Here is a 26887-nt window from a genome sequence, read left to right as displayed (position 1 = left end):
ATTTTTACAGTAAAAAATAATTTTTAAGAGAATCATCCATGAGCGTGAGACTGAAAAAGTTACGAACATGAAAGCGCGAGACTGAGAGATTTGCTAGCTAAGAGTCTTGATCTGAGACTGAGACTGGGACGCGAGTTCCGTTTCCGAGTGGCGCCGGTAAGCCCTTACCATAAGTCTTCAATTACTCTTAACGATGTCTTTTTGTGAAGTTCCTGAGACTTTCAAATGGTTTAGGTTTTTCATCTCCTCCAAAGAATTGGCTAGATTTTCATTTTCTCTTTGATGTTAATGCTCATAACTTAATATTAAGCCTTTCCTTCTTCGGTCTTCGGAATAGTATACTATAATAATATTTACTGAAGCCATTTTCCCGCTCTGGAAAATCTTATTTGTCCAGACTGTTTCAAATTTTGGTATGAATGCTTGCGTTTTTCCTATGCGATCAAGTTGTGTACTGTTAATTTTGTTGTCGTATTTGTTTTGGTTTCGGGTTTGTATTATCGTGATATAAGTATAACGTGTTACTGATTCTTAGTATTATTGTGAGTTTTGAATTCCTAGGCAACAAGACGATGAAAGTAAAGTACTTTGCTTGATTCTGATAAACTGTTAAAGCTATTAGCTATGCATTTCCATTGACTTCCATTTTAAGAAAATCTTTTTGACTCGTGGGAAATCATTTTTTTAATAGAAAGTGATCCATTAAGACCAAAAGCTCACAAGTTCAAGATATATCAAAGTGTTCATTTCTCTCCCCTTCCTCTCCTTCTCTAATGAAAGATGGATGTTTAGTTTATGGACTAATTCAGACCACCTTTCTTGTTGGAAATCATTCTGCAACTCTCTAGTTCTGATTGATAGGTGTTTAATATATGAACTAAGGGGTTTTAAGGTCAAGGATAACTCGTGGTAATTGTTGTTTGTAATGTGTACCCTTCACAATAGGACTAGAGACCTGTTTTGTAAAAGCGTATACTATGCACAGCTGTCATTGGATTCCCCCCCTGTTTGGTCAGGTGTTATATGATTTTTTTTTTGTGGGGGAAATTTGATGTATATTAACTTGTTTGACTATTCATGTACCATCCCATTTGAAGATTATCTGCTGGGAGTGGTAGGGCTTCTGTATTTGTGAAATGGGGCAGGATAGACTTTAACAAATTGTGGGATGTCAGCATAATTGGGTTCAGGTATCCAGCAGGTTCCTTCTCATCATTACCCTGCCAGTTAGTTTTTATTTTCTTAAAACAACTACTTTTCAACTTGTCTTAGCGTGTCATGAAACACAATAACACACTCTACGTTTAGCCCTTTGCCAAAATAATGTTTTCTGCCCATTTCTTCAGGCTATTGGGAGGGTGATTCACCCTTGTTCCCTCCAATCTCATCTGAAAGTCAAAGTTGTACTTCTGCAGTTCTATAATTAAGCTGTTAGGAATCTAATTTTTCTTTCTCTTTCTCTTGTTTATTCCATTTCTCACTCCCACTTTATCTTTTCAATCTTTCTCTTATCATTTGGTGATAGTGGACATCTGGCAACATGCTCATGTGGTTGGGTAAAAGATATAGATTGTAGATATTTATAATTTCTGTCTTGCATGTCTATATAATATTATATTCAGCATTTGTTTGTTTGAAACTTGAACTATGAAGTTTGAGAAAGTGGTAGCGTATTGACCATTAGAAATTTGTTTTCTTGTTAATGCTGATAATGATGGCAATGCTATTTTTCTTGAGAATGTTGTTGGTTTATGATGTACGCTGCTGTTCTTGTCCTTGCTATGATGTAGTAATAAATCCATCAAAGTTGAATGATAAATCTCTATGTTTTTTGGGGGACAGATCTCTGCTATTTTATTTACTGCAGGATAGAGTTCTTTTCATTTGTCTCTTGTTCATTGCATCCTGCGACATTGCTGTCTTCTTATAAGGATTCACGTTGCCACTTGTGGGCCTATTTTAATTAATTCCCCTTTAAAAAATAATAAAGAAACTTGACTTTGTTCTTACAATTTCCCTTGTTTATTGTATATATGTATAGACCAATGATCCTAGGTCAAAGGATTCATTGATGGGCTTTTGCTGTGATGATTGGTTTTGTGCATTTCAGGTAGTGTCTTCATAACAGAGAACAAAATGATGAATTTTGCAGCATCGTTATGCAGAAGGGTGAATATCAAGGAGCTTGTTTCAAATGCTCCTGTTTACCGAAACTCAAGTGGTATGCATTTAATGATTGCTATATTAGCTCCTATGTAATTGTATTTTTCTAACATGGGATGGAATGTAATGATTTTTCCGTCTATTAATTTGAGTTTAGATGTCTCTGGAGAAGGATTGAATCTGGTTTTCAGACGATGGGCTACCAAAAAGACAGCAGGATCTACAAAGAATGGAAGAGACTCAAAACCCAAGAATCTTGGTGTCAAGAAATTTGGCGGTGAGGTATGATATTGTTGCTTTAAGCAAGCGTTGTTTCTATGGTAGACTGTGAGAGGACAAATGTAACCAGAGTACTAGACCTGATTGTGGGTCAAGTTTCAGGTCGTCTGCACCATTTAAACAATTGACTAAAAGTTAAGACTCATAATCTAATCAATGATTAGCTCTAAACAGAACCGTTAAAGTCTCAGAATCCAGGAAATCTCATTGCGGAATTCTATGTTTGTTCTGGCAGAGAGTAATACCTGGAAACATCATTGTTAGGCAACGCGGTACCCGATTTCATCCGGGAAACTATGTTGGAATTGGGAAAGATCATACTCTTTTTGCCTTGAAAGAAGGCTGGGTGAAGTTTGAAAGAAACAAACTGACTGGTCGCAAGTGGGTGCATGTTGAGCCCAAGGAAGGTCATGTGCTCCACCCTGTGTATGCAAATGTTGCTGCCACTGAACCAAAAGTAGCTGCCTAAGTTTGATGCACCAGATCTTTCAAGTGACAATGAATTCAGGTTAGTTCTCAAAGCTTACGTGAACCTCTCCTATGTTCTTGGGAAAACTTGGATATAGTGTTCTTTTAAGTGGCTTTTGGATTGATGGATTTAAATTAGAATTTTAAAGTTAAAATCCATGTATTTAAAATATTCTGTTTGGATAGTGTAAAAAACTCTAAAATTAGAAAAGAGATGAGCTGAAATTCAAAGCAAAAATCAAAGATTGGGTTTGATGCCTCTATTTTTCAATCAGTGAGAAAGAAGAACGAGAGATCAGGGGAGAGACAAGTATAAAAAACATAAAGAAAACAAGAGGGGTTGGAATAGTTAAAATTTTAAATCATTAGTGTTTAGAGGAAATTTGAAATTACAAAGAAGTTAGTACAAAGAATTATAATAAAACATGGATTTAGATTTGGTTCCATATCCTTGTATAACCAAATGGGATATCTGTTCCAAATCTAAATTCTTATTTATGTAAACGTGCCCTAGTGTTTTCTTATCAGATTTTTAGTTAAATAGTTATGCATGACGTAATTCTTCTAGAATGAGTCAATGATTAGCTGTTGATTAGAGAATGATAATATACTTTCCGTGGCTTTTATTGAAAAGCCTGATTGCTCGCCCATTGTTCTGTTTCAGCATTTGTGGCGTACTCAAGCATCCCTGATTGTACGGTCAATGTTCAAGTCCCTTGGCATGGAGATTAAAACAACCGTGTTGAAAATAAATATTAGAGGATGACATTGTTTTAAACCCTTTGTTTCGTGGGTTTGAACTAAACTAAAGTTTTAGGATATAATTACCTGGTCTCAGGATATCCACTCGAAAGCTGTAAAAGCTGTTGTGAAATTTCACATCATGTTTAGAATCGAAATTAACTTTCTTTTTTTAGAAAAAAAAATAGATGAGTTAGGTTTTGAAAACTCATTAAGGTTAAAGCATACTTTTAAGTTCAAGAAGTTCTTGCAAAGGAATTTACAAATTACCTATCAATAAGATTTTTTATGTTGACAATGAGATTTGAACCACAGCCTTATACAGTATGGGCTAAATTTTTATCAAGTGGATTAACCTTTATTAATAATTAAACTACATATATATATAAATATATATATATATGTATGTATGTATGTATAAAGTTTTCAAGGAGCTGGGCTTGCTTGATGGCATGCTACTATCAATCTATTATCAAAAAGAAAAATTACTTCTTGAAATTTAGATTTTATAAATTTTAGATCAATAGTAGATCTTAATATTATAATAATAATTGAACGAAAAAGTTATTACTATGATGTAGGAAAATCATCATTGTGTTTTCAGAAGGTTGATGTCAAATTTTATATAATTTTCAATGACTTTCCAATATTCTAGATTCATTAAATCTCTCTCTACCTGTTTTAGGTTCATCTGAGAGGAATCTGAGTCCAGGCCTGAACCATTCATCCTGTTTCGAGTTGACTTCCCAGTTGCCAACAATTTTACTAGCAATGCTCTTCTCTTCAATTTATATTAATCATGATTAACTTTTTTTTTAATCTCCATTTTAGAGTTTATTTTTCTATGTTAACTATTCACTTGGGGGGAAATACATTTTTTTTAATATTATATTCAGGGACAAATCTAGAGGGAGGCAAGGGCGTTACTTGTAAGAAACATTAAGTTAAATTTTGGCTCTATCACTTCATGTTCTATTTTCAATTTGGCCTCCTCATTAAATTAAAGAAATCAATTATCGCTAGTATATTTAAACAATAAGGGTACCATTAACAAGTCACTATGTGATTATATAGTTACTGTATTCTTAGGCCTAAAGGACATATTACTGTTGTCAAATTTTTAAAATATATATATAAATATTACCTTCCTTGTCAAGAATAAAGTGAAAAAGAGAAAAGGGGGGGGGGGGGAGAACAGTATCCTCTTTTTGTGTTATGTGACAATTAGTTGAATACTTACACTTAACAGCAGCTAAATTGGAATTGCTAATAAGAGACTTGATGATAACATAGTGTGTTGCTATTATTTTCCAGCCTGGGACTGAGAAGATTTCCCAGTCGTCCGTGGCTGCGCCAGCCGCACGTGACCTGTTATGACTTATGAGAGAGACTGAGAGTTCATTCATTGAACGCAAACGTATCATATCCTCGATCTTGAATCGCATCACCATCTCTCATCCACCAAAAAGGGGGGAAAAGAAGTCTTCAACGTAACTAGATGGCGTCTTCTATCTTCTCGTCACCTTCCCTTCCCGCCGTCACCTTTTCATATTTTCCTTTCTTGGCCACTTTCCCGGAAAATCACCTTTTGACCTTAAGAACCCCCTGTCGCTTTCAATCTCCTCTATATAAATTCTTTGCCAAGTTTTGGTTCTTTAGTTTATCCTTGTCCATCGAATCCGTTACATACCCACCATCAAAATTGAAACTTTTTTTCCTGGGAAACACACTGTTTTGATCCTCTGATAAACTGTGTGCACGTACTGATGGAGATGCTTGGGGTTAACAAGAACCCAGCGATGATGAGGCTGATGAGAAACCAGAAAAGAAACGACGACGTTTTGATGAAGAAGAAGAAGAAGAAGGATCAGAAGAAGAACATCAAGGTGACTTATATATCGAGTCCCATGAAGGTGAAGACGAGTGCTTCGAACTTCAGAGCTCTTGTGCAGGAGCTTACTGGGCAAGACTCCAATGTTGCAGAGAAGTTTGATCTGCAGGAATCTGCAGATCATGACCATGATGATGATCATGCCGCCATGGCTGGACCTTCAAGTAATGGTGGTGGTGATGTTCAGCGTGAAGCTGATGAGGATGGCTTATATGTACCCATGCGTGAAGGTTCTTCTTGGTTGGATCTGTTATCTGATCGAGATTATTGTGGAGGGTTTCAGTATTCAAGATCCTTGTTGGAGTCATTCAACCAACACCACATGAAGTTTGATTTGGTTGAGATTTGATGTTGTAAATTATTCTGTATATTTCGATTTTTGTATTCGTTACTGGTTAATTTCAGGTTCTCTTCATCTTTAGTTTAGGTTTTTTTTTTTTAGAGATTTATATATAATTACGTTCTTATTAAAATTGCAAATTTCAATTTAATCCTCCATATGTTAATTTTTTTTTATCATTTTAAGAAACTAGTATTTTACCTGTGTAATGCACGGGTCCTCTTATAAAAATTATAATAATTTTTAATTTAATTTGTATTATTGAATGAGGTTATTTAAATGAAGTTATAATCAAAAGTATATTTTAAAATAATTAAAAATATATGATGGCATTGCAATAATAAAAAAATTACAATATAAATAAATTTACAATGTGATAAACTAAGATTTAAATTTCTATTGAGAGAAGTGGTTGCATTCAGTTCTTAGCCATATTTTAAATTGGAATTATACCAATACTTAATCAACACACATACACATGCATTCATTTAAATATATATGTAGAAAATATTTTCTAAATATAATGGATGTGAGTGTACTAAAAAAGGCATAAACATGAAATTATAACATACACAAATGAAATACATCTTATATAATATACAATATATTTAATATGAATGAATATTCAACAATTCGTTTAAACATGAGGTAATATATATATAAGGGAGGTAAATGAAGGTGTGCTTTTTTTCATTAATGAGTAGATCAATCATAAATAATAAAACCCATATAATACTTGAAAAAAATACAAGTAGAAAATATAAAAATAAAGTTTTATAAGGTATCAATTAGTCTATTAAATGAATCATAAAATATTCAAAACATTAAAATGCAACACAAAGCTTCATCCTGCAAAACCATCTCAAGTAATGTAGGCTCGTTTGAAACAGCATGAGGAGCAATGGACCACAACCGAACAATACGCACTTTGATATTCTAATCCTTGTGAGATCAATTAATGAAACGAATGCAATCAAATGTTGTAGTCATTTGAAATAATAATATCATGATTGAAAATTTTACAAATGAATGATTGTGTGGGGATGCAATTTTTATATATGCCTCTCCTAATTCGCATGCAATGCAAGTTCAGAACATGTGAGGAAAAGGACAACCCCATGATCTCAAAGCAATACTATATGTTCAACAAGAAAAGGCATGGAAAAGTGGGAAAAGTAAGGTGGAGACATAAGGTGGGATAGTTATAAAAAAAAAAAAAAACCTTAGACAATGTTTCAGTTTTTATGCTTCTAAAATATTTTTCTAATTTTCTTTATAGGTTATAAAAGCAAAAATATAATTTTTAGAGTGTTATAAATTGTTTACTTTGGAGCATCAATAGCAGAAACACACTAGTTATGTGCGCAGCCTTCTAAAAAATATATTTTTATTTTTATAAAGATTAAGTAATAATTACTATTGATATATTATTTAAATTAAATATGATAACATAATTTTTATAAATAAGAATTTCATTTTATCCTTGACATGTTTGCACGAGATGATACATTAAAATATCAAGAAAATTATGGTAATATAGTTAATATAAATATTAGAATTTAACTCAATATCCATTAATTACTTAATTCATAAATCATATATATTTAATTAATTTATAAATGAGAATTATATTAATTAAGAACATATAAAGAATTTAATGTAATTATTTTATTAAGTCATACGTTATAATTCAATTTTTATTTGTTTATTTATATGATTTAATTTGCAATAAAATCATTTAAATTATTATTCATAAAATTACTATACTAATTCAAATTATTCATGAAATGAAAATATTCAAAAAGTTATATTTAAGATTATAAGAGAGAATATCAAGGATAAAATATTTAAAAAAATTTAAATTGTGAATTAGTTGAGAAATTATATTTTAAGATTTTAAGATCATGGGAGAGAAGTTACATTTTCAAATTACAATCTTATAAATTACAAAAAATTATTTTAAAAAATTAATAATGAGGTGGATAGCATAGAATTATAATATTTTAAAAAAACTCATACGTGTCAAACTTAAATAAGTGTTTCTTATTTATCTATTTTTTATATATATATATATATATTCTCACCAAATTCTACGTGAATCATTGAGCTAAGAAGTTATTAGAATGATAGAGTAATCTAATAACTATTTATATTTAAATTTAATTATGTGCATGAATTAAAACAATCACAAATAAAATCACAGAGTAAGGAAGTTATTAAAACGATAAAATACTAAATAAATAATCATATCTAAAAGAGAAATTGTGGGATTAAAAAATTATTAGATTATGGGTTAAGAAGTTATTAAAATGAATAATTTAAATAACTATACATATTTAAATTTAATTATATGCATGAATAAAAAATTACAAATTAAATTGTAGAGCAAAAAATTTATTAGAATGACAAAATACTGAATAAGTAACTATATCTAAAAGAGAAATTATGGGGTTAAAAAGTTATCCGTTAATTACTCAATTCATAAATCATATATATTTAATTAAATTATAAATGAGAATTATATTAATTAATAACATATAAAGAATTTAATGTAATTATTTTATTAATTCATACGTTTATAATTCAGTTTTTATTTGTTTATTTATATGATTTAATTTGCAATAAAATTATTTAAATTATTATTCATAAAATTATTATACCAATTTAAAATTATTCATGAAATGGCAGTATTTGAAAGGTTATATTTGAGATTATGAGAGAGAATATTAAGGATAAAATTTTTAAAAATAAAATTATGAATTATGAATTAGTTGAGAAATTATATTTAAGATTTTAAGATCATGAGAGAGAAGTTACATTTTCAAATTACAATCTTATAAATTAGAAAAATGTTTTTTAAAATTAATAATGATGTGGATAGCATAAAATTGTAATATTAAAAAAAACTCATATGTGTCAAACTTGAAAAATTATTTCTTATTTATCTATTATATATATATATATATTCTTATCAAATTCAATGTGAATCATGGATCAAAGAAGTTATTAGAATGATAGAATAATTTAAATAACTATCCATATTTAAATTTAATTATATGCATGAATTAAAAAAATTACAAACTAAATTGCAGAGCAAGAAAGTTATTAGAATGATAGAATACTAAATAGCCAACCATATTTAAAAGAGCAATCATGGGGTTAGAAAATTATTAGATCATGGGTTAAGAAGTTACTGGATGAATAATTTAAATAACTATCCATATTTAAATTTAATTATATGCATGAATTAAAAAAATCACAAACTAAATTGCAGAGCAAGGAAGTTATTAAAATAATAGAATACATAATAACTAACCATATTTAAAAAAGAAATCATGAGATTAAGAAATTATTAAATTATGGGTTAAGAAGTTATTGAAATGATGGAATAAAAATAAATTATATTCATAAATTAAAAATAATTTTGTAAGTAAAATCTTGTGTGACTTTCTGAAATTATAGTATTTGAAGACAATGAAACTTGTCATTTATAGAGATGTGCTTATTATTCTTTTATTATATATATAGATGTTAATTTTTTTTTGATAAATAGATATTTTAAGTTTCAGATTTAGGTAGTTTTTGGAATTTTTATTTGACACTTTAGAAGAGATTAAAGTCACATGGGGTGATTTTTCAATTTGTTTGTAACTCACGGTAACATTGATCGGTTTCTAAACTTATTACTTATAATTTTGATATAGTTAAAACTCAGTTATTAAATTTTAATTTTTAGTAAAATTTAAATTTTATATTCTCTCTATTAAAAAGTATAAAATATTTTTAACCAAATCTCACCCTCAATAAAATAGTTATATACTTTTAAATTAATTCTATCTTTTCATATGTACCCCTATTAAACATCCTACAATAAATATAAAGTCATTTATTAATAGGATTCTTTTGAAAAAAATATAATTATTTTACCTCAAAAAATTAAAAAATGTCTTACATTTTTTAACATTCAACTCCTTAAAAAATACCTTATATTTTTTAATGGAGGAAGTAATTTTGAATTGGTTGAAACTAAGTTCTTAAATTTTGACTTGGCTATAAATTAATTTTTATAGTTTTAACCATTTAAAACATATTGATTTCATATTTTAAAAAAATAAAATAATACAGACTTAAAATTTTATTTTTTAAAACTTAGAAACTAATATTTTATATGATAAAATTTATATACTACGTTACATGCTGATTAATAAAATATTTATATATAATATTTAATAGAGTTATAATTGAAAAGATCAACAATGACTTTAAAATACTTAAAATTTCGGAACACTTTTTTGTGAAAAAAATCTGTGAATTAGTTATAAACACGTGGTTGGAAATAAGAAACAATGATTAAGAGGATAAGTGGAAAAACAATGATAACATGACAAGAAATGTCTCAATCCAATTATTGAACTCTAACACGTCGTGGACAAGTAGGGCAGGGCGAGATAATTTCAATGGCCCATCCTAATCTAAAAGCTAAATTTTTTTCTCCATTTCTTCATTTGCCTACCATTCATATATTTTAATTTTTAAATTTAAAATATAAAAAAATTATTGGTGATATTAGTTATTATAAATTCGTATAAATTAATTTTGATATCTCCTATTATTATTTTAAATTACTACAGATGATAAATACCACCAATCGAGTGGATCAACTTACTAGGGAGTTGATCACACCTAGAATTCATGAATGAAAAGCAAAAAATATAAATAAAATTATAACGTTCTTAAAATTTATATTTTTTTAACCAAAATATAATGATAGGTGGCACTAAAAAAATCTAATAATAGGTCCTCTAAAATATAGTAGCAGTTTTAACTTTTATCCTTGAAAAATAATAAAAAAATATCCATAAAATAAAAAAAATTAGAAATTTGAATTTTTTGATATGTGTGTGTGTGTGTGTACATACATATATTTGGATTTTTGACCATAATGTTAGATTTCTACAGCGGCTTTTTACAATTATAAGTTTCTGTACCCAATATTAGAGGTTTGGTTCCTTATGAATTTAATAATTATCATATGTGTTTTTTTCCATCAAAAAGTGAAAAATAGCGTATGTATGAACATCTAGAACTGGGGTAACAGGTCGTGACTGTGAGATTGGCCTATTTAAGCCTGTTTAAATGTAGGGTCAAACTTGAGTTTTAGGTGCATGAAAAGATTAATTGAGCTTAAACAAGTTAGTCATAATGGACTTAAAAATAAATAGGCTAACTCTCTAGGATTGAGGGTTGCCAGATTAGGTCCGTTTATACACTTTTTATATAAAAAATAATCAATGTTTAATAAAATGAGAAGGGAGAGATTTCAAATGTTAAAAAAAATGAAAACTGAAAAAAAAAAATAAATGTTTTTGCCATTGAAAAGCCCATTCATAATGAAGCTCAATCAAATATTGTCAATATTAAAGATTATAGTGATGAAAATGATAATGATAATGATCATCATGATAATTATACTAATGTTTGGGTATTATTGTTTTATTGATATTTATAGCAGACCTCGATTTATTTAACTTTGTTTGATTTGATTTTGAGAATTTGAATAATAATTTAATATTTTAATTGGTCAATGTTTAATTATTTATTATTTAATTTGTTTTGCTTTCATATTTTATTTTGAAAAAAATTAAAAGGACTTGAAGCCCTCATGACCAATCTTAAATCTAAGAGTTTAAAAGTTGAATTTTGCAAATGATGAGTTTTTTGGGTAATTGGGCTTTTTAGGCCCAAGCCCATCAAAGGTTAGCTTTAAAAAGTTGGGCTAACTCATTTTCCCGCCACGATAAACAACTTCTAATTTAAAATGAAAATAACTTTTTATTTTAACTCGAAAGAAATTATAGTAAAAAAATAAAAAAAATTACATAAACAATCATAAATAACTTAAGGAATGTTTCGAGTTGGGGATATCCGGCAGGAAGGGAGGCACAAGGAAGCAGAAAAAGTAAGGTGAGGGAATTTTGAAAAAAAGGAGAAGGTATCTAAATTAACTATGCAACTTTGCTTTTCTACTCTTGGAAACCAAAAATGAAGTTGCCAACAACAAATAATGTGCAAGTCTTCAAGAGAAAGCTGATAATCAACACTACAAGCAAAGATTCATAATATGGAGGAGTGAAGGTAGGATTTGTGGAAATATGGGTAAATACTTTTTTTTTCCAGCTAATTATCTGTAAGATTGAATTTTCAAAGGAAATAGAAATCAAGCAAATTGAGTAGTTAGGGATATTCGTTTTCTTACTCAAGATATCCGATCTTGCTGACAAAAAGACGACTACAACTACTAACCATAGAAAACCCAGATGTCTAACGAGGCTTGTCAACTTTAAAACCTAAGGTACTGTCTAATTTATAAATATTTTCAAAATAGAAGATGAGATAATGAAATTCTTGAATCTTACTCCCTCTGTTAAAAAATATAAGATATTTTTTGAGGAGTTATATATTTAAAAATAAAAGACATTTTTAGTCTTTCGAGGTGTAATTATTATTTTTTTAAAAAAGTGTCCCTATTGATAAATAATTTTATATTTATTATAGGGTGTTTAATAAAGGTAAATATGAAAAGATAGGATTAGTTTAAAAGTGGGTAACTATTTTATTGAAGGTGAGATTCGGTTAAAAATATCTTTTATTTGTTAATGGAGGGAGTATATATTAGCTGGTTGACAAGAATTACCATTGTGAAAAGTGTATTTATCTTCTTCCATTCCAAATTAGTGAAATCAAAATGATGACATGCTTAATGATGTCAATTCGATTATCCGTAAAAAAGAGATGTTAGGACAATTATGAGATTTTGAAAATTATTTCCAGGTAATAAGAAATCAATTTTCTTGACCCAAAAAAATAAAAGTAATCAATTTTGATCGATAAAGCACCAAATCAAATAGCCCGCGAAAGAGAACAAACAAAAGTATGATTGATAAATTCTTCATGATCACAACCAAAAATATACTTAGTGTTGTTCTGTAAATGATGATGCTTTAAGACATTACGTGCTGGAATGGCCTTGGTAAATACTTTTCATGTGAGCCAAGGGAATTTTCTACTTAGATCTAGTTTTCATAAGAGTTTTCAAGGAAAAGGAAACAAATTATCAAAAGAAACCAATGTTTGTAAGAAACATTCTCTAACAAGATAATTACCTAAATGGCTCCACAGCCATGTTAGTTTATCTTGTTAATTATGAGCAGAAATTGAAGAGGTAATAATATGATGCAAATCAATAACATTGTCAAACCTAGGGACATGGTCATTGCCTTTGTTCCATTTTATAGGTTGCCAAGGTAAAATAAAAATAGCGTATCATATAGAGAAAATTGGCACAGTGGCTGTAAAATATATAGCCCCCAAAAAATCTAGACAAAGTTTATAAAAATTTGGAGCATAGCTCTTTACAAATTTAGGTAGCATGTGATATTCCTTCTTTGCCTAACAAAAACTCTTCTTAACAAATATCTAAAATTTTAGGTGCTATATATCTAAAATAGAAAACAATATATCTCGCATAACTTATCTATAATTTTGAATTTCATATAATATGCACCTAATAATTTAAAACAAAATGTAATATTTTTTTTAGATAATAATAACATTTTTGAGAAAATATTTAGAATTTTACATTACCAAAAAATATAATTCAAACTCCCGATTGAAGTTGGCTTTACTTCTCGTTTCTCAAAGTAGAGGATTAGGTTGTGATCTATTATCTATTATTTACCATCTTCATATTTCTTGGCAACATCTTCATCGAATAGTTGTTTATTTGTTCATAGTCTGTGATTTGTTCTCAATGATCATGAAACTTTGTTTAGATCATTACTAGAAAATACAAATCTCTCATTGTTCATATTTTTTATTTTATTAGTTTAGGTATTTGATTCTTTATGATAAACTAAAAATTTGAAATTTTTTACGGACTGTATTTAATCCATTTTGGGCAAATGATTATGTGTTTTTCATATTATTAATATGCGATACTACATCAATTGATATACAGTTGTATATTAATGATAAACAAGTTTATATCTAATTATTTGGTTATATTGATTTACAATAGTATATCAGTTGTATATCTATATCACTGATAGATAAGTTATATCAATAAAAACTTACTAACACCATTTTATCTTATAAATATGGGGATAATGTTTAATCTCGTCATTTCCTATGATGGAGAATGAGATTCGAACAATCGTTATGTCAATGGTTCATACATTGAATTACTTGTAGACAATTTTTGCTTCACACATTCACTAATGATAAGGCTTGTTGCATGCCTATGATCATCACGCACGATATCAACAGCACAAACATATAACATATTGTCTAATTGACCAAACTCGAGTAGAAGAAATCATTAAGTCCTGTACATACCATTTACAACCATCAACACTGCAAGCAACAACAAACCTCTCAACATTTGATTTGAAAATTTTCTATTTAAAATTCCTTTTCATAGCTAAGAGTTGCAAAACTTTTTGAACATTCAATTTGCTAAAGAACATATCTCCCTTCTTACTGTCATCCATTTGCAAAAGCTCATCGGTTCCACTATAATGATTATTATTGGTAAATGTAGAAGAACATGAAGTTAATAAACTAGCTCCTTTATGACCAGGTTCAAACACTTTTTGTATGGACAAAGGTCCATTGAAAATAGAGACAATCAATGAAAAGTTAAAGAAATTAGAATTTTTTAATGAATTAAAATATAATATCAAATCATTGTTATTCTTAATCTCTAAAATGATATATATTGAAGTTATAATATCAAAAGAAACATCAATTTGACTTCATGACTCACATTCAACCGTAATGTCTCCTAGACAATTTTCATGACATTAAGTTATGAAATTGTATTATTCACAAGCACTTTAAGGTATGAACCATCAACATAATGGATGTTCGAATCCTATATCCTCATATCTATATGATAAAATGGTGTTTGTAAGTTTTCATTGATATAGCTTATACATATAACCAGACAATCAAACATAAATTTATTTATCATTGATATACAACCGTTTATCAATGAAGTAGTATCGCATATTAGTAACACAAAAAATACATAATCATTTGTCCAAAATGGATCAAACACAGTTAATAAAAAATTTTGCACTCTTAACTTATCATAGAGAATCAAATATTTAAACTAATAAAATAAAAAATCATGAACAATTTAAGTCTCGTTTGTTTGCCTTGCTCTCTTGCATTTAGGGTGTTCAAGCATTTTCAAGAGCGAGAGCATTATAATTTTAAAAGTGTAGTTTTGTCAATTAAATTTCAAATAAATATTAAAAGGCCATTATTTAAATTTAAGAAAGGTTGGTCTATTATTTATACTTGATCCTATGATATAGGTTAAATTTGCAAAAGTCCCTATCATATGGGATTTATTTATACGGAAAGTTTATTTAAATGTATGAGAATGTAATCTTAATAAACATATTATATTGATGGGCAAAAATTTACATATTTTATATTTATCTATTTATTTATTTTTTCCATTACATTTATCTATTTATAAAATCAATAAAAAATTATATGAAAGATAATATGAATTAAGTTTTTTAATGATGAAATAATTTTTTTTGTGAATCTATCACATTTTTTATAATTATTATTTACTAATGTTTTTTATAAGTTCAAGTATAATATTTTCATTTTGTTTTCATTTTTTTAATTTCTTCATATCTGGTCATCTATTTAATACTCTCCTCGTTAAAAAATGTAAGGCATTTTTTGAGGAGTTACTATTCTGTTTCTATTTATAAGAGAAACTATCAATTTTTACTTGTTTTTTTATATAAGCAAAATCATGTATTTCAATAAGTATTTATTACACATTTTTTAAATCGTCTCTCATAATTTACATTAACGAGAAATAATTAATGCATACTTATGTTGATTAATATAGGGTATTTTAGTCCAATTTCTTTATTTTCAGACATAATTATTATAATTAATTAACTTTTTTAAACTGTGATATAATTTTTTTCTCTTATATATGGAAACTGAGGGAGTAGATGTTAAAAAATGTAAGGTATTTTTAATCTTTTGAGGTGTAATTATTTTCTTTTTTTTCAAAAGTGCCTTGTTAATGAATGGCTTTATATTTATTATAGGATATTTAAGAGGGGTAAATATGAAAAGATAGGATTAGTTTGAAAGTAGATAACTATTTTATTGAGGGGTGAGATTTAATTAAAAATATCTTACATTTTTTTGCAGGTGAAATATAAAAAAAATTACGAAATGTTTTCCATCGAAAAAAATAACGAAATTTTATTTTTTGCGCTCCGAAGCTGAATTTTAGCTAGAAGTTTATTGGTCGCATTGTTGCAATGTCAGTCTAACTAAACTCCGACAATTGACAAACAGAAATTCAGGAAAATTTTCGCAAAAGAAAGAAAATAACGACATTTTATTTTAAGAGAATCCCACACGGATTTATTGATAATAATAATTTAACAAAATAAAATAAATTTTTTTATTATTTTATTCTCTCAAGTTGTAAATAATTTCATGGTATTCTCCGGGTCCAAAACATTAGAATTTTTTTTATTAATTTTAATCTAAAATATAAACAAGTTAATATTTATAATTTTTTATTTTATTTCTTATATTTATTAATTTAGTTTTTTATGTTTATGAACTTATAATATTTCTTTTATTCATCATAAATTTGAGCTAAAAGTTAAAAAAAATTCTAAAAAATATGAATCTTATTGATATCCATATTATTATTAAAACATACTCCTTTCATTAAAAAAATGTAAGGTATGTTTTAAAAAATTAAATGTTAAAAATGCAAGATATTTTTAATCTTTCGAGATATAATTATTATTATTATTTTAAAATATTTTTATTATTAATAATTTTATATTTAATATAGAGTGTTTAATAAAAATAAATATAAAAAAATAAAATTAATTTAAAAATAAATAATTATTTTTTTAAGATATAAAATTTAATTAAAAATATTTTATATCTCAAAACGAGGGAGTATTTTATTTGACACAGAAAAATACAATCCTTGTCAGGGCAGAAAAGCACTAAGCATTAAAAAAATGGAATTAAAATGCGATTAGTCCTCGGAAAGTGGAAGATTTCTGCACAAGAAGACGTCTAGAGATTGGAATGATCTATACGTTGTTCTCTCTCTCTCTCGCCCCTCCTTTTTCTTCGCTTTAATTCTTCGAATCACCAAAAAAAAAAAAACACACACACACACATAATCGTCGTCATTGCCGGGTCATCTTTTGCATCAGAATTCCAAGGTGGGTTTGTCTCATTACTTCATTTTCTGCTTTGCTATTAGTATAATCATCACCTTCATGGTGAGTTTGATCTTCTCTAGCTTGGATTTGGTTCCTTTTCTTTTTTTGGGCGTTTCGATGTGATTAGGTTAGTGTCAACGTAGTCTATTTTTGTCAAAGTGCTCTACTTTGACTTTTGAAGTTCCGTTTTCTCCGGGTTTAGCTGCTCGGCTCACTTGGATGTGGCTTCGCGATTTCGCTGCATAATCTATTGTATTTTCTTTACATGAGCTGCTTTTGAATGAGGGTTTCGTATCGGTTTTTATCTCTGGGACTTAGCGTACTCTTTGATTTGATTACAATTCGTGCTTTTGCATTTTCTGAAATCTTTGTCGATGTCAAATTTGCCGAACATTCGTGCGAGAATAAGCATCTGAAGTTTGGCCGCTTTCTGCTTTAGCAATTCATGCATTGTGCAGGAGCAGTATTTTGCTTTGTTTGTATCTGATGCTATTTTGTTTTATTTTGTTCCTAAACTTGTAATGTTTGTTGTCTTTTATTTTACCTCTACTAAAGCAAATATTGCGATTGAGTTTGTGAATTGATTTGAGCGAGGGGTTGTTTTGATAAGGCAGAGGGCGAATTGAGGACAAGTTGGCGATGATGTATGGGCCGTGTAACCGGGGTTGGTTCTGAAGATGAGAAGGGAGCGGTGAGAAGGATGCCGAGCTTCGATTCTCAACTATCCATTTCCAATGCACGGTATATTTCTGGTCTTCATCATTTTTTGGTGAGTGCCTTCTCGGCTTCATATTTATAGTTATCTATTGAACTATTCAATGTTGTTCACTGCATTAATGGAAGAGTCTTCGTTCCCCCTTCCTTCTTACTCTTGTTCTTTTTTAACGTTGTGGATGGCATAAGGAATGCCTAGAATGCTGCTGATATTCATTTTTGCTCTGGTATCTTTAATTTGGAATAGTAAATAGTTCGATGAAGTTACTCTTGAAGTTAATTATATGATTTTTTTTGGTTATTAATTAATTTTTTTTATAAATTATAGTTTTTTGAACCAGAACTTGAATAACGTTTATGTATTTGGTTGTCTAAATTATAGCATATGTGGTTTTGATTATTTTAATTAAAATTGGGTATGTGTCTCAGTCAGAAATTCTAACTATAACCTTGAGGTAGTTTGCTTTGGTGATATACATGCTACAACTAGTGGAGATATAATTAGACTTGTTGTATTGCGGTTAAGGGGTTACTTTCGTTTGAGACATGCCAATGACAAACTTGCTTTCTTAGATGATTTATTTTCTCCTTGTTTTTGGACTAAGGATAATGAGCTTCTTTGTCAAGAAGCTTTTAAAGCCAAGAGAGAGATAGGCATTGATAGACAAAATTTGGGTACATTTGTTAATTTGAGGAGTGCAAATGCCTTTGCCTTTTGTTTTGTGGAGGCTCATGTTGTTATGACAAGCTTCTGGCGGTTTTATTTTGGCTTAGAAGTCCTATAGATTTTAAGATTTTTGGGGATTGAAAATCTTGGGTTACTTGGATTTTCTTTACTGCAGTGCTGCTGATAAAATGAATTGGATTATACTAAATTATGTTATTATGAATTAAGGAAACCTTTAATGGTATTTTTAAAATGTCATTAACAATAGCGCATTTTGTGCTATGTACTTCCTGCATGGCGTTTGTGGGTGGATGCACTTGCAGATTATTTGATTAAGTGCATGAGAGTTATGGTAGAATAATGGTGTATGTGCAAGGGCAATGATGAATCTGTAAATGACCATCTTGGATGACAGCTAGAACTGCAATTTTGAGATGGATCAGAAGTTTGTACTGGGAAAGCTGGCACTAAGTTCTGGTTTTATTTTCATATTCATCTGAGTTTTTGATGATTTATGTTTTACATGCTTTCTGAAAAGAAACACATTGGCTATTTTTGTTAACCTAAAACTGAAGATCTGTTTTTCACATTTCAGTTATACTGAGGGAAGCACCATTGATTCTTTTTGTGTGTCTGACTTTAGAGATCAATCAGTTGGATATCGCTTAGAGGATGCTACTGAACTGAGTGGAAGTAAGTGTATCTTGTATTTAATTCAGATGAGTTCACATGGAACAATCTTTATATGGGCACTGCATTATACTATTATCTCTGTTGATTTCAAGCATCAGATCATCTTTACATGAATTTTTTTGTTTGTTAAAATGATCTTGAAGTAACATTTCATCATAAACGCTGTGGTGATTCAGCACTGAGAATGAGAAAAAAGAATTTATTAGTCACGCTAACACGCACATGGGCATATATATACAGTGTTGCTTTTGGGGGAAGATTTAGACATCTACTAGTGTAACCTGATTAATTTATTTTCTATATTCTTTTTAGCAGGTTTAGTCTTGTTTTTCACCCTTTCCTAGTTTTCTTCTCTGATGCTTTTTCTGGTTATATGATTCAGAGTCAGCTTTAAATTTATTAAAAGTGATTACGCGTACACCTTCTTCAGGTCCTGTTCACACAGGTACTTTTGATAAGGTGAGTTTCCCTAATCATCATCTAACAAACTTTCAACTTTGTTAGAATTTAAACATGGTATTTTTTAAGCAAGCTATTCATATTTTGTTTTTTGTTTTGTTGTGTTTTGTTTTTTTAACGCAGTTTCATACTTCAGTTGATAAAGACAGATTCCAAGTAAGCAGAGTCACTAAGTTTGCAATTACAAAAGGCCCAATAATATAATCTGGTAATTACCAAGAGGTAATACAGAAAACCAGCAAGAGTTGGCCATGGCTGATGCCAGTCCTAGGACTGATATTTCGACGGACATTGATACTGACGATAAAAATCAGCAGGTAATGTTTGATAAGTCTAATGATACCCCATATTTCCACAATTGGGTACCAGTTTATGTTGAACCTATTGTCATGAATAATCAGTCTACATTTAAACAGTATTTGAACACATGCATGTGCTGAAGCCTTTGCCAAGTGCCATGTTTTTCATGGAATCAGAGTTGGAAATTATAATTTTGCTGGTTGATTTCTGTTGACAATCTGACCGTGTATGCATGCTTTTGCAGTATGATAGAAATCAATCCCTTGCTGCAGCTTCTGACTCCAGTGATAGATCAAAGGATAAAACAGATCAGAAGGTTATATATCTAAATCATATTTGTATGTGTAATATATAAAATTTTTAGTTGTATCTTTCACGAGATGCTTGTTTCATTTAATTATTGCAGACTCAACGCAGGCTAGCTCAGAATCGTGAGGCAGCAAGAAAAAGCCGATTGAGAAAGAAAGTATGAAATACGTTTGCTATACCTTCTTATATAAAATTTATCAATATTTCTTTTCTTTAAATGTGTTTGTGTGTGACTCCATATGAATATTGCTATTAAATCAATATCAGTGAAAAGGATAGAACTGCCTTGACTTACAGAATATCTGTGTAGTTTTCATTCTTAAATGTGCCATAATTTCTACGTGGTTCTACTTATCTTGATGATCAATTTGGATCTACATATTTGAGTAACTTACCAGTAAGTGCAGAGAGATATATGAGGATCACCAATGAGTCTCAATTTCCAATTATTGACCCTTTGTTTTCATTTCAGCAGCTAAAGAAGGTCATTAGGTATCCCTTTTAGTGAGTATTTTTGCGTTATATGTTCATAATCATGCTTATTTGGGTTTCTCCTTTAATAGGATTTAAATTCTTAAGCATTCTTCAATTTTTGATAACAGTCCTTTGTTTCAGAGGCACAAGCATATTATCCTTTTCCTTTTCTATTTTTCTCATATCCAGTGATATGATATTGGAAATAAGCTGGGTGCTTGGATGTTTCTTGTGTAATGTTCACATACAACAGAGAGTATATCATGTTAGATTAAGATATGCAACCTCATATAATCACATACGTGCCTTTTGCAGTGATGATGGTAGTAGAATCAAGTGATTTCTTTATGATGTAGGCTTGATGCCATAAGCTCATTTGTGAAATGCATCTTTTTGCTTTTCGTTATAGGCATATGTCCAACAGCTGGAAAGCAGTCGTTTGAAGTTGACCCAACTAGAGCAAGAGCTTCAGCGAGCTAGGCAGCAGGTAAGATATATTTAATCTTTTTTGTCCAAAAATGTTGTTTGTTATTCTTTGCACGTAGAATGCCTCAACAGTCTTCAGCACTGCATACCCTACTTGTTTTTTGTTTGACACAGTGCTTGGCCAGCCATGTTTAATATAAACCAAAATCTCTTGTTCCTTTCTGGTAGGGAATCTTTATATCAAGCTCAGGCGATCAAACAAATGCAATGAGTGGAAATGGTATCTCTTCTGTAATATGTTATTCCTTCCATAACTTTGATTGCTGAAATAGTTGGAAAAATAGATGCATTATTTGCACAAGCTGATCAATAATCATATTGCCTTACAGGGGCTATGGCATTTGATGTAGAATATGCAAGGTGGCTGGAAGAGCAGAATCGCCAAATTAATGAGCTAAGAGCAGCTGTAAATTCTCATGCTGGTGATACAGAACTTCGCATGATTGTTGATAACATATTGGCTCACTATGATGAGATTTTTAGGCTGAAAGGTACTGCAGCTAAGACTGATGTTTTCCATTTGTTGTCCGGCATGTGGAAAACACCTGCAGAGAGGTGTTTTTTATGGCTTGGTGGCTTTCGATCATCTGAACTCCTCAAGGTGAGCTTATTCTGATCCTTTTCTTTGTAGCCCTCATGGTTCACTTGGTTAAAGAAAGAGTAGGACACATCTATGGGTCCTTTGAAGTTTCGACTATTATAGGATAGGTGCATCTTACTTAGTTTGAGAGTTTTCTAAATATTTGTTGGAAGTATGCTGGATTGCCTTGTGGCATCTAAATTTGTTGTTGATACCTCATTTCTGGTTGATCAAGTATCTAATTAATGATACAATATTTTTACGTAGGACTTTGAGTTGCTGTTAGTTTCTTCAGATTCTCTATTTACTCTCATATGTTGTCATTAATTCCTGAAGTGGAAACTCTAGTCATATTTACTCTTTATTTAATCTTATTCTAAGGGAATTCTATGAAAATGAAAATCTGCCTTGCTCCTTCAGGCTTATTCGTTTGCAATATTTTGCTTGGGTCCTATTTAGTTTGGATTCAATTAAGTTAAGAGTTAGAGAGAAGCTGGCTGGTTGGAAATGAAGCATCTGATAAAACTATAAAAGTTATGTCATTTTCTATCATGCAACGTGAATTCTGATAATTATGAGCTTTGACCAAGATTATTTATTTCCGAGGTCTGACTTGGATGCCATGTTTCCAGCTTCTGATAACTCAATTGGAACCTCTCACAGAGCAGCAGCTGGTTGGCATTACCAACTTGCAGCAATCCTCTCAACAAGCAGAAGATGCATTATCTCAGGGTATGGAAGCTTTGCAACAGTCCCTGGCTGAGACATTATCTAGTGGATCATCTCTCGGATCTTCTCGTTCCTCAGGGAATGTGGCAAATTACATGGGCCAAATGGCTATGGCCATGGGTAAGCTGGGCACACTAGAGGGTTTTATTAGACAGGTAAATTTATTTCTTGCTAGTATGTGATAGGGACCGTTTTCTCATGATAGTTTGTGAATGTTTTATTCCCATCTTGGCTTCCTAATGGATTTTAAATCTGATAAAAATTTAAGTACGCTGGGCAGATAGAAGTAATTTTTTGCCCCAGAAGTATTTTTAGAGGAGCTAAAGCACCCTAAAAAAATTGTGGAGCAGTGTATCACATAATCTTTCAAAACTAGTGCAATGCTCCCCCCTTTTAGCAGTCAATGTTGAGTCCAAAAAAGCCTCCCAACCTGCGCTAATGATTGACTGTTGAAAAGGGACAACATTGCATCGGTTTTGAAAAATTATGCTCTACTTTGTTTCAAAATTTTCTTCAAAGTGCTCATAGCTCATTCGGAAATAGTTTCGGGGAAAAAATACATCTTGACCTTTTTTAAGATGTATTATGTGCCGTAGGGGAGGAAGTGGTCAAATTTGACTCTCTAGTGTTAACTCTCTAGTCTTGGTAGTGTTTCTGAACTTTTCTGGCAATTTAACATCAACTTTTTTGTCTGCATTGTTTTGCCAGTTTTTTAGACATCATTATTCATTGGCATGCAACTTGATAGCCAGAAGTTCTATTTTCTCACTCTGGGCTGCATTTCTTTGGTGTTTATTAGGCTGACAATTTGCGGCAGCAAACACTGCAACAAATGCACCGTATATTGACAACTCGCCAATCGGCTCGGGCCCTTCTTGCTATACATGACTACTTCTCTCGACTTCGCGCCCTTAGTTCCCTCTGGCTGGCTCGCCCAAGAGATTGAAGGGTAGAAGATTACCTGTTATTTAATTTGGCTTTCGTGGATCTAGCACCAGCAATTCTTGACCACAATAGGTACTACTACCTCTACAGGTTTTCTTGTGTTGTAGTCTTTCTGTAATACCGATGTAAGTGCTTCATTTAACCACACAGTGTAGAATTGTTGAGAAGCAGGCACTATGTCTGATGCTTTTATCACTAATAATACTGTCCATTGTAATTGTAACCCAAGGTTTTTCTTCTTTTTCTTTCAGGGTAGGCCTGTGTTAGTTTTGAACAGGCTCAAAAAAAAAAAAAAAAACCTGAGTTTATTTATTTATTTTTTTCCCCTTGCTTTTTCTCCCAAGTGTTTGCTCTTGATTCATGTTCTGTTTATTCTCTAAAAACTTGCGTCAGCTTGTGATTCTTGGTGTTACCAAGGTGAGGTTTTGGCCCCAAACTCATCTTGTTCTGAAGGTTCCATGTGCCTGTGTGATTGATGGAATGCTTTACTGTGGAAAAGGTAAAACTTGAATAGCAAACAAATGAAAATTGAAAATAGTTTGAACATATTGACACGAGGCAGTGTACGATACAGTTCATTCTCATCTTTTCAGTCAATCACTGCTTTTCTATGGTCAAGGTCAGTCGATTGTTGCTAGTTGTTGGTTCATGGCGGGAGGAAACATTGGTCGTGTTGTTATGTGTCCCATGTTTCTTCACTTCTTGAGGCCTTGCCTGGGACTTTAAAATTAATCCAAAATGATTACACTAAACTTAAACGAAATAAACTGACGTGAACGGATTTGATCGGATTATAAATGAAGTCAGGTCTAGGTTTTTTATGGCAAAACTGCGCTTTCGGTTTTTTGAAACTTGAATCAAATTGAATCAAGCTTTTGTTATATCTATTTTATATTTTTTAATAAATTTATCCAAATTTTTCTCCCTTTTCCAAATTTGGTTATCTATAAATTACTAATTAAAATGTTGCACTTAGTTAAACATTATCTATAATTATTTATGATAATTTTTTAATTTTATAATCAAGTTTTAAGGATAACATAGCTTTTAATAGATAAATGTATTAAATAATTGCTAAAAAATTATGTTCTTGAGTTTTTTTCATTGAAAATAGTAATTAATTAATTATTTTTTCTCCTTGCTTTTTTCTCCCCAGTATTTGCTCTTAATTCATATTCTTAATTCATATAATCAAGTGTATTGCTTATGAAATATTTAAAAAAAAAATTCAAACTTCAAAATTGATTAGACAAAAAAAAAATCAAATAAATCCTGAGTTTTAATAAATTGATTCATTTAGCTCGGTTTAATATTTTTGTAATATTAAACCAAACCAAACTTACATCCTCGGCCTTGCCAATGAAGATGGCATGCATGATGCCTTAAAAAAAATAGTATCTTAGGATGTGGTCAATGAAATAATTGCAAACCATTTTCTCCATTCTAACTTAGAAGGTATTTTTTTTTTTGATAAAATTATACACACCATTGAATATAGTTTATAATATTAATTTTTTTATAAATATTCAAAAATACCTTTAATTTATAAGAGAGAAGGAGGAATGAAATTTATTTAAGGAATGAACTAATAAGAGGTGATATTAACATTATCGTAATCAATAAAATCTTTTTTTTAAAGCTTCTTATATTTTGAAATATCAAATTACATCTAAAAATGGCTTTAATTTTATTTTAACCATATAAAACTTTAGTCCATAAGATTTTTTAAAAAAATTAGTGCCTAAAATTTTATTTTCTAAAATGTAAAGATCAATATTTTAAACTTCAATTCATTAAAATTATAAAAACTAAGTTGCTTTAAGTAAAAAAAAAAACAAAGAAAGAAAGAAAGAAAAAATTAGATTTCAACAGAATCAAAATTATATGAACTGAATTATACCAAGTTAAAGTTTAGACTTTAGAGAGTAGATTTTAACTAAATCAAAGCTAGATAATAAATAGCAATTTTATATATTTTTATCCTTTTAATTTAGACTTTTAAATATTTATTTGAAGCTAATTGAGTTTAATTAGATATTATTTAATTTTATTAGCCAATATTTAGTTTTAGAATTTTAACTAATTAAATCTTTAATTTTAAAACATAAATATTATCTTTAATATTTTTGTACATGTGCTATTTAATTTTATTTTCTTTGTGCAGATCTTTTAAATTCAATTTGAAAGATATTGATAGAGAATATATTGGATAAGAAAAATATGAGCATGTTTGGAGATCAAATCAAAAATTAAATCTTTAAAATTTTATTTAAATTTATTTTAATTTATTTAGTATAGTTTTTAATTAGGGTAATTTAAAAAAGTTTTATTATTTTATTAAATTATTAGAAATTTTGCTTTAAAAGCACGCACAGGACGCTGCATCCCTTTTATCTATAAAAGCACGCAGAAAAGACGCAAATAGAGATGTACATAAATCATGACTTGACGACTTTACTAAGAAGAGGGGCATCGCGTCTTTTGTTCTGTTGTTCAGCTGCTGAGGCGATAATTTTTCAATTTCTCATCTTATATTGTTTAATTTTTAATTTTATAAAAAGTTAATTTTTAATGTGATCAATCACAAATTATGATCTTAAATTTTAATCAGAATCTTTGATATTTAAGGAAGAATTTATTTTAACTTTATTCCAATTTACTCTTCTTCTCTCTACCTTTAAATTTTATGCTTTAATTGCTATTGCTAATTAGAGTAGTTTTATTACATAATTTTTAAATTATAAATTTTATTTGAGGTTTTGTTTGCTATAATCGATTGATATAGCATTGTAAGAGTAATTTGACCTAATATGGATGATTACCCATGCTTTATTTTTAGTGTGACTAACATGAAACAGTTGTTAGGTTGTGGGTTAAAAGATATCTCAATTAATCTATAACTTAATTTCTTATTTAATTCTTAAATGATAATTTGAGAAATATATAATAAAACCAAAATAATAAAATTAAATAAAATTAATTTAATTTGTGGACGAGAAAAATTAAATTTAGATGATTGAGTTGTGATTGATTGCGCTGCTTGTTCTTGATAATTTTTTTAGTTAAATTTTCTCTATTTATTTAATTCTAATTTAGTTTTAACTTCATAAAACCCCCCCACTTTTTAGCTTTTCATAATCATAATTTAAATAGTTACTCTATTGACTTTTAAGAAGACGATCTAAGTTACACTTTATTGCAAAATCTAATTTTTATTAATTTTAGTGCTGACAGTATGTCACTAGAGGAACTACATGATTAGTTTTCTGCTGATAACATGAAATATATACTCATTATGTCATAATTATAGATTAATACATTTATCATATTTTGATTTAGAAGAACCAGA

The 26887-nt window shown here is 29.5% G+C and overlaps 2 protein-coding genes across 13 annotated transcripts; both read left to right on the top strand.

Moving 5' to 3' along the window:
* LOC129316099 (uncharacterized) lies at positions 1-6033 on the top strand. Of its 4 annotated transcripts, XR_008594692.1 has the most exons (6): positions 1-156; positions 2111-2221; positions 2321-2445; positions 2678-2950; positions 3575-3604; positions 4337-4633. XR_008594692.1 is itself a non-coding variant. In XM_054960362.1 (5 exons), the coding sequence occupies exons 2-4, from the start codon at positions 2137-2139 to the stop codon at positions 2909-2911; spliced, it is 444 nt and encodes a 147-aa protein (XP_054816337.1). In that variant the 5' UTR covers positions 1-156; positions 2111-2136; the 3' UTR covers positions 2912-2950; positions 4337-4633. The 4 variants fall into 4 exon arrangements, 3 of the variants coding, with proteins under 3 accessions (XP_054816337.1, XP_054816338.1, XP_054816335.1); XM_054960362.1 differs by lacking the exon at positions 3575-3604; XM_054960363.1 differs by lacking the exon at positions 4337-4633 and having other exon boundaries at positions 3575-3809.
* A 10991-nt stretch (positions 6034-17024) lies between these two features.
* On the top strand, positions 17025-23761 carry LOC129315577 (transcription factor TGA2.2-like). 9 transcript variants are annotated; one of them, XM_054959384.1, is made up of 12 exons: positions 17025-17182; positions 17797-17923; positions 19159-19256; positions 19687-19715; positions 19839-20032; positions 20260-20331; positions 20422-20481; positions 21208-21285; positions 21453-21504; positions 21614-21885; positions 22497-22748; positions 23393-23761. In XM_054959384.1, the coding sequence occupies exons 5-12, from the start codon at positions 19967-19969 to the stop codon at positions 23537-23539; spliced, it is 999 nt and encodes a 332-aa protein (XP_054815359.1). In that variant the 5' UTR covers positions 17025-17182; positions 17797-17923; positions 19159-19256; positions 19687-19715; positions 19839-19966; the 3' UTR covers positions 23540-23761. The 9 variants fall into 9 exon arrangements, with proteins under 9 accessions (XP_054815359.1, XP_054815355.1, XP_054815358.1 ...); XM_054959380.1 differs by having other exon boundaries at positions 19639-19715; XM_054959383.1 differs by having other exon boundaries at positions 17797-17951.
* Positions 23762-26887: the final 3126 nt, after the last annotated feature.

The sequence above is a fragment of the Prosopis cineraria genome, unplaced genomic scaffold, assembly GCF_029017545.1.
Source record: "Prosopis cineraria cultivar Desert tree isolate PC_DT_omini unplaced genomic scaffold, ASM2901754v1 PC7, whole genome shotgun sequence".
Classification (NCBI taxonomy): Eukaryota; Viridiplantae; Streptophyta; class Magnoliopsida; order Fabales; family Fabaceae; genus Prosopis; species Prosopis cineraria.
The sequence above is the reverse complement of the archived record's forward strand: the minus strand, read 5'-3'. Positions and strand labels throughout refer to the sequence as shown.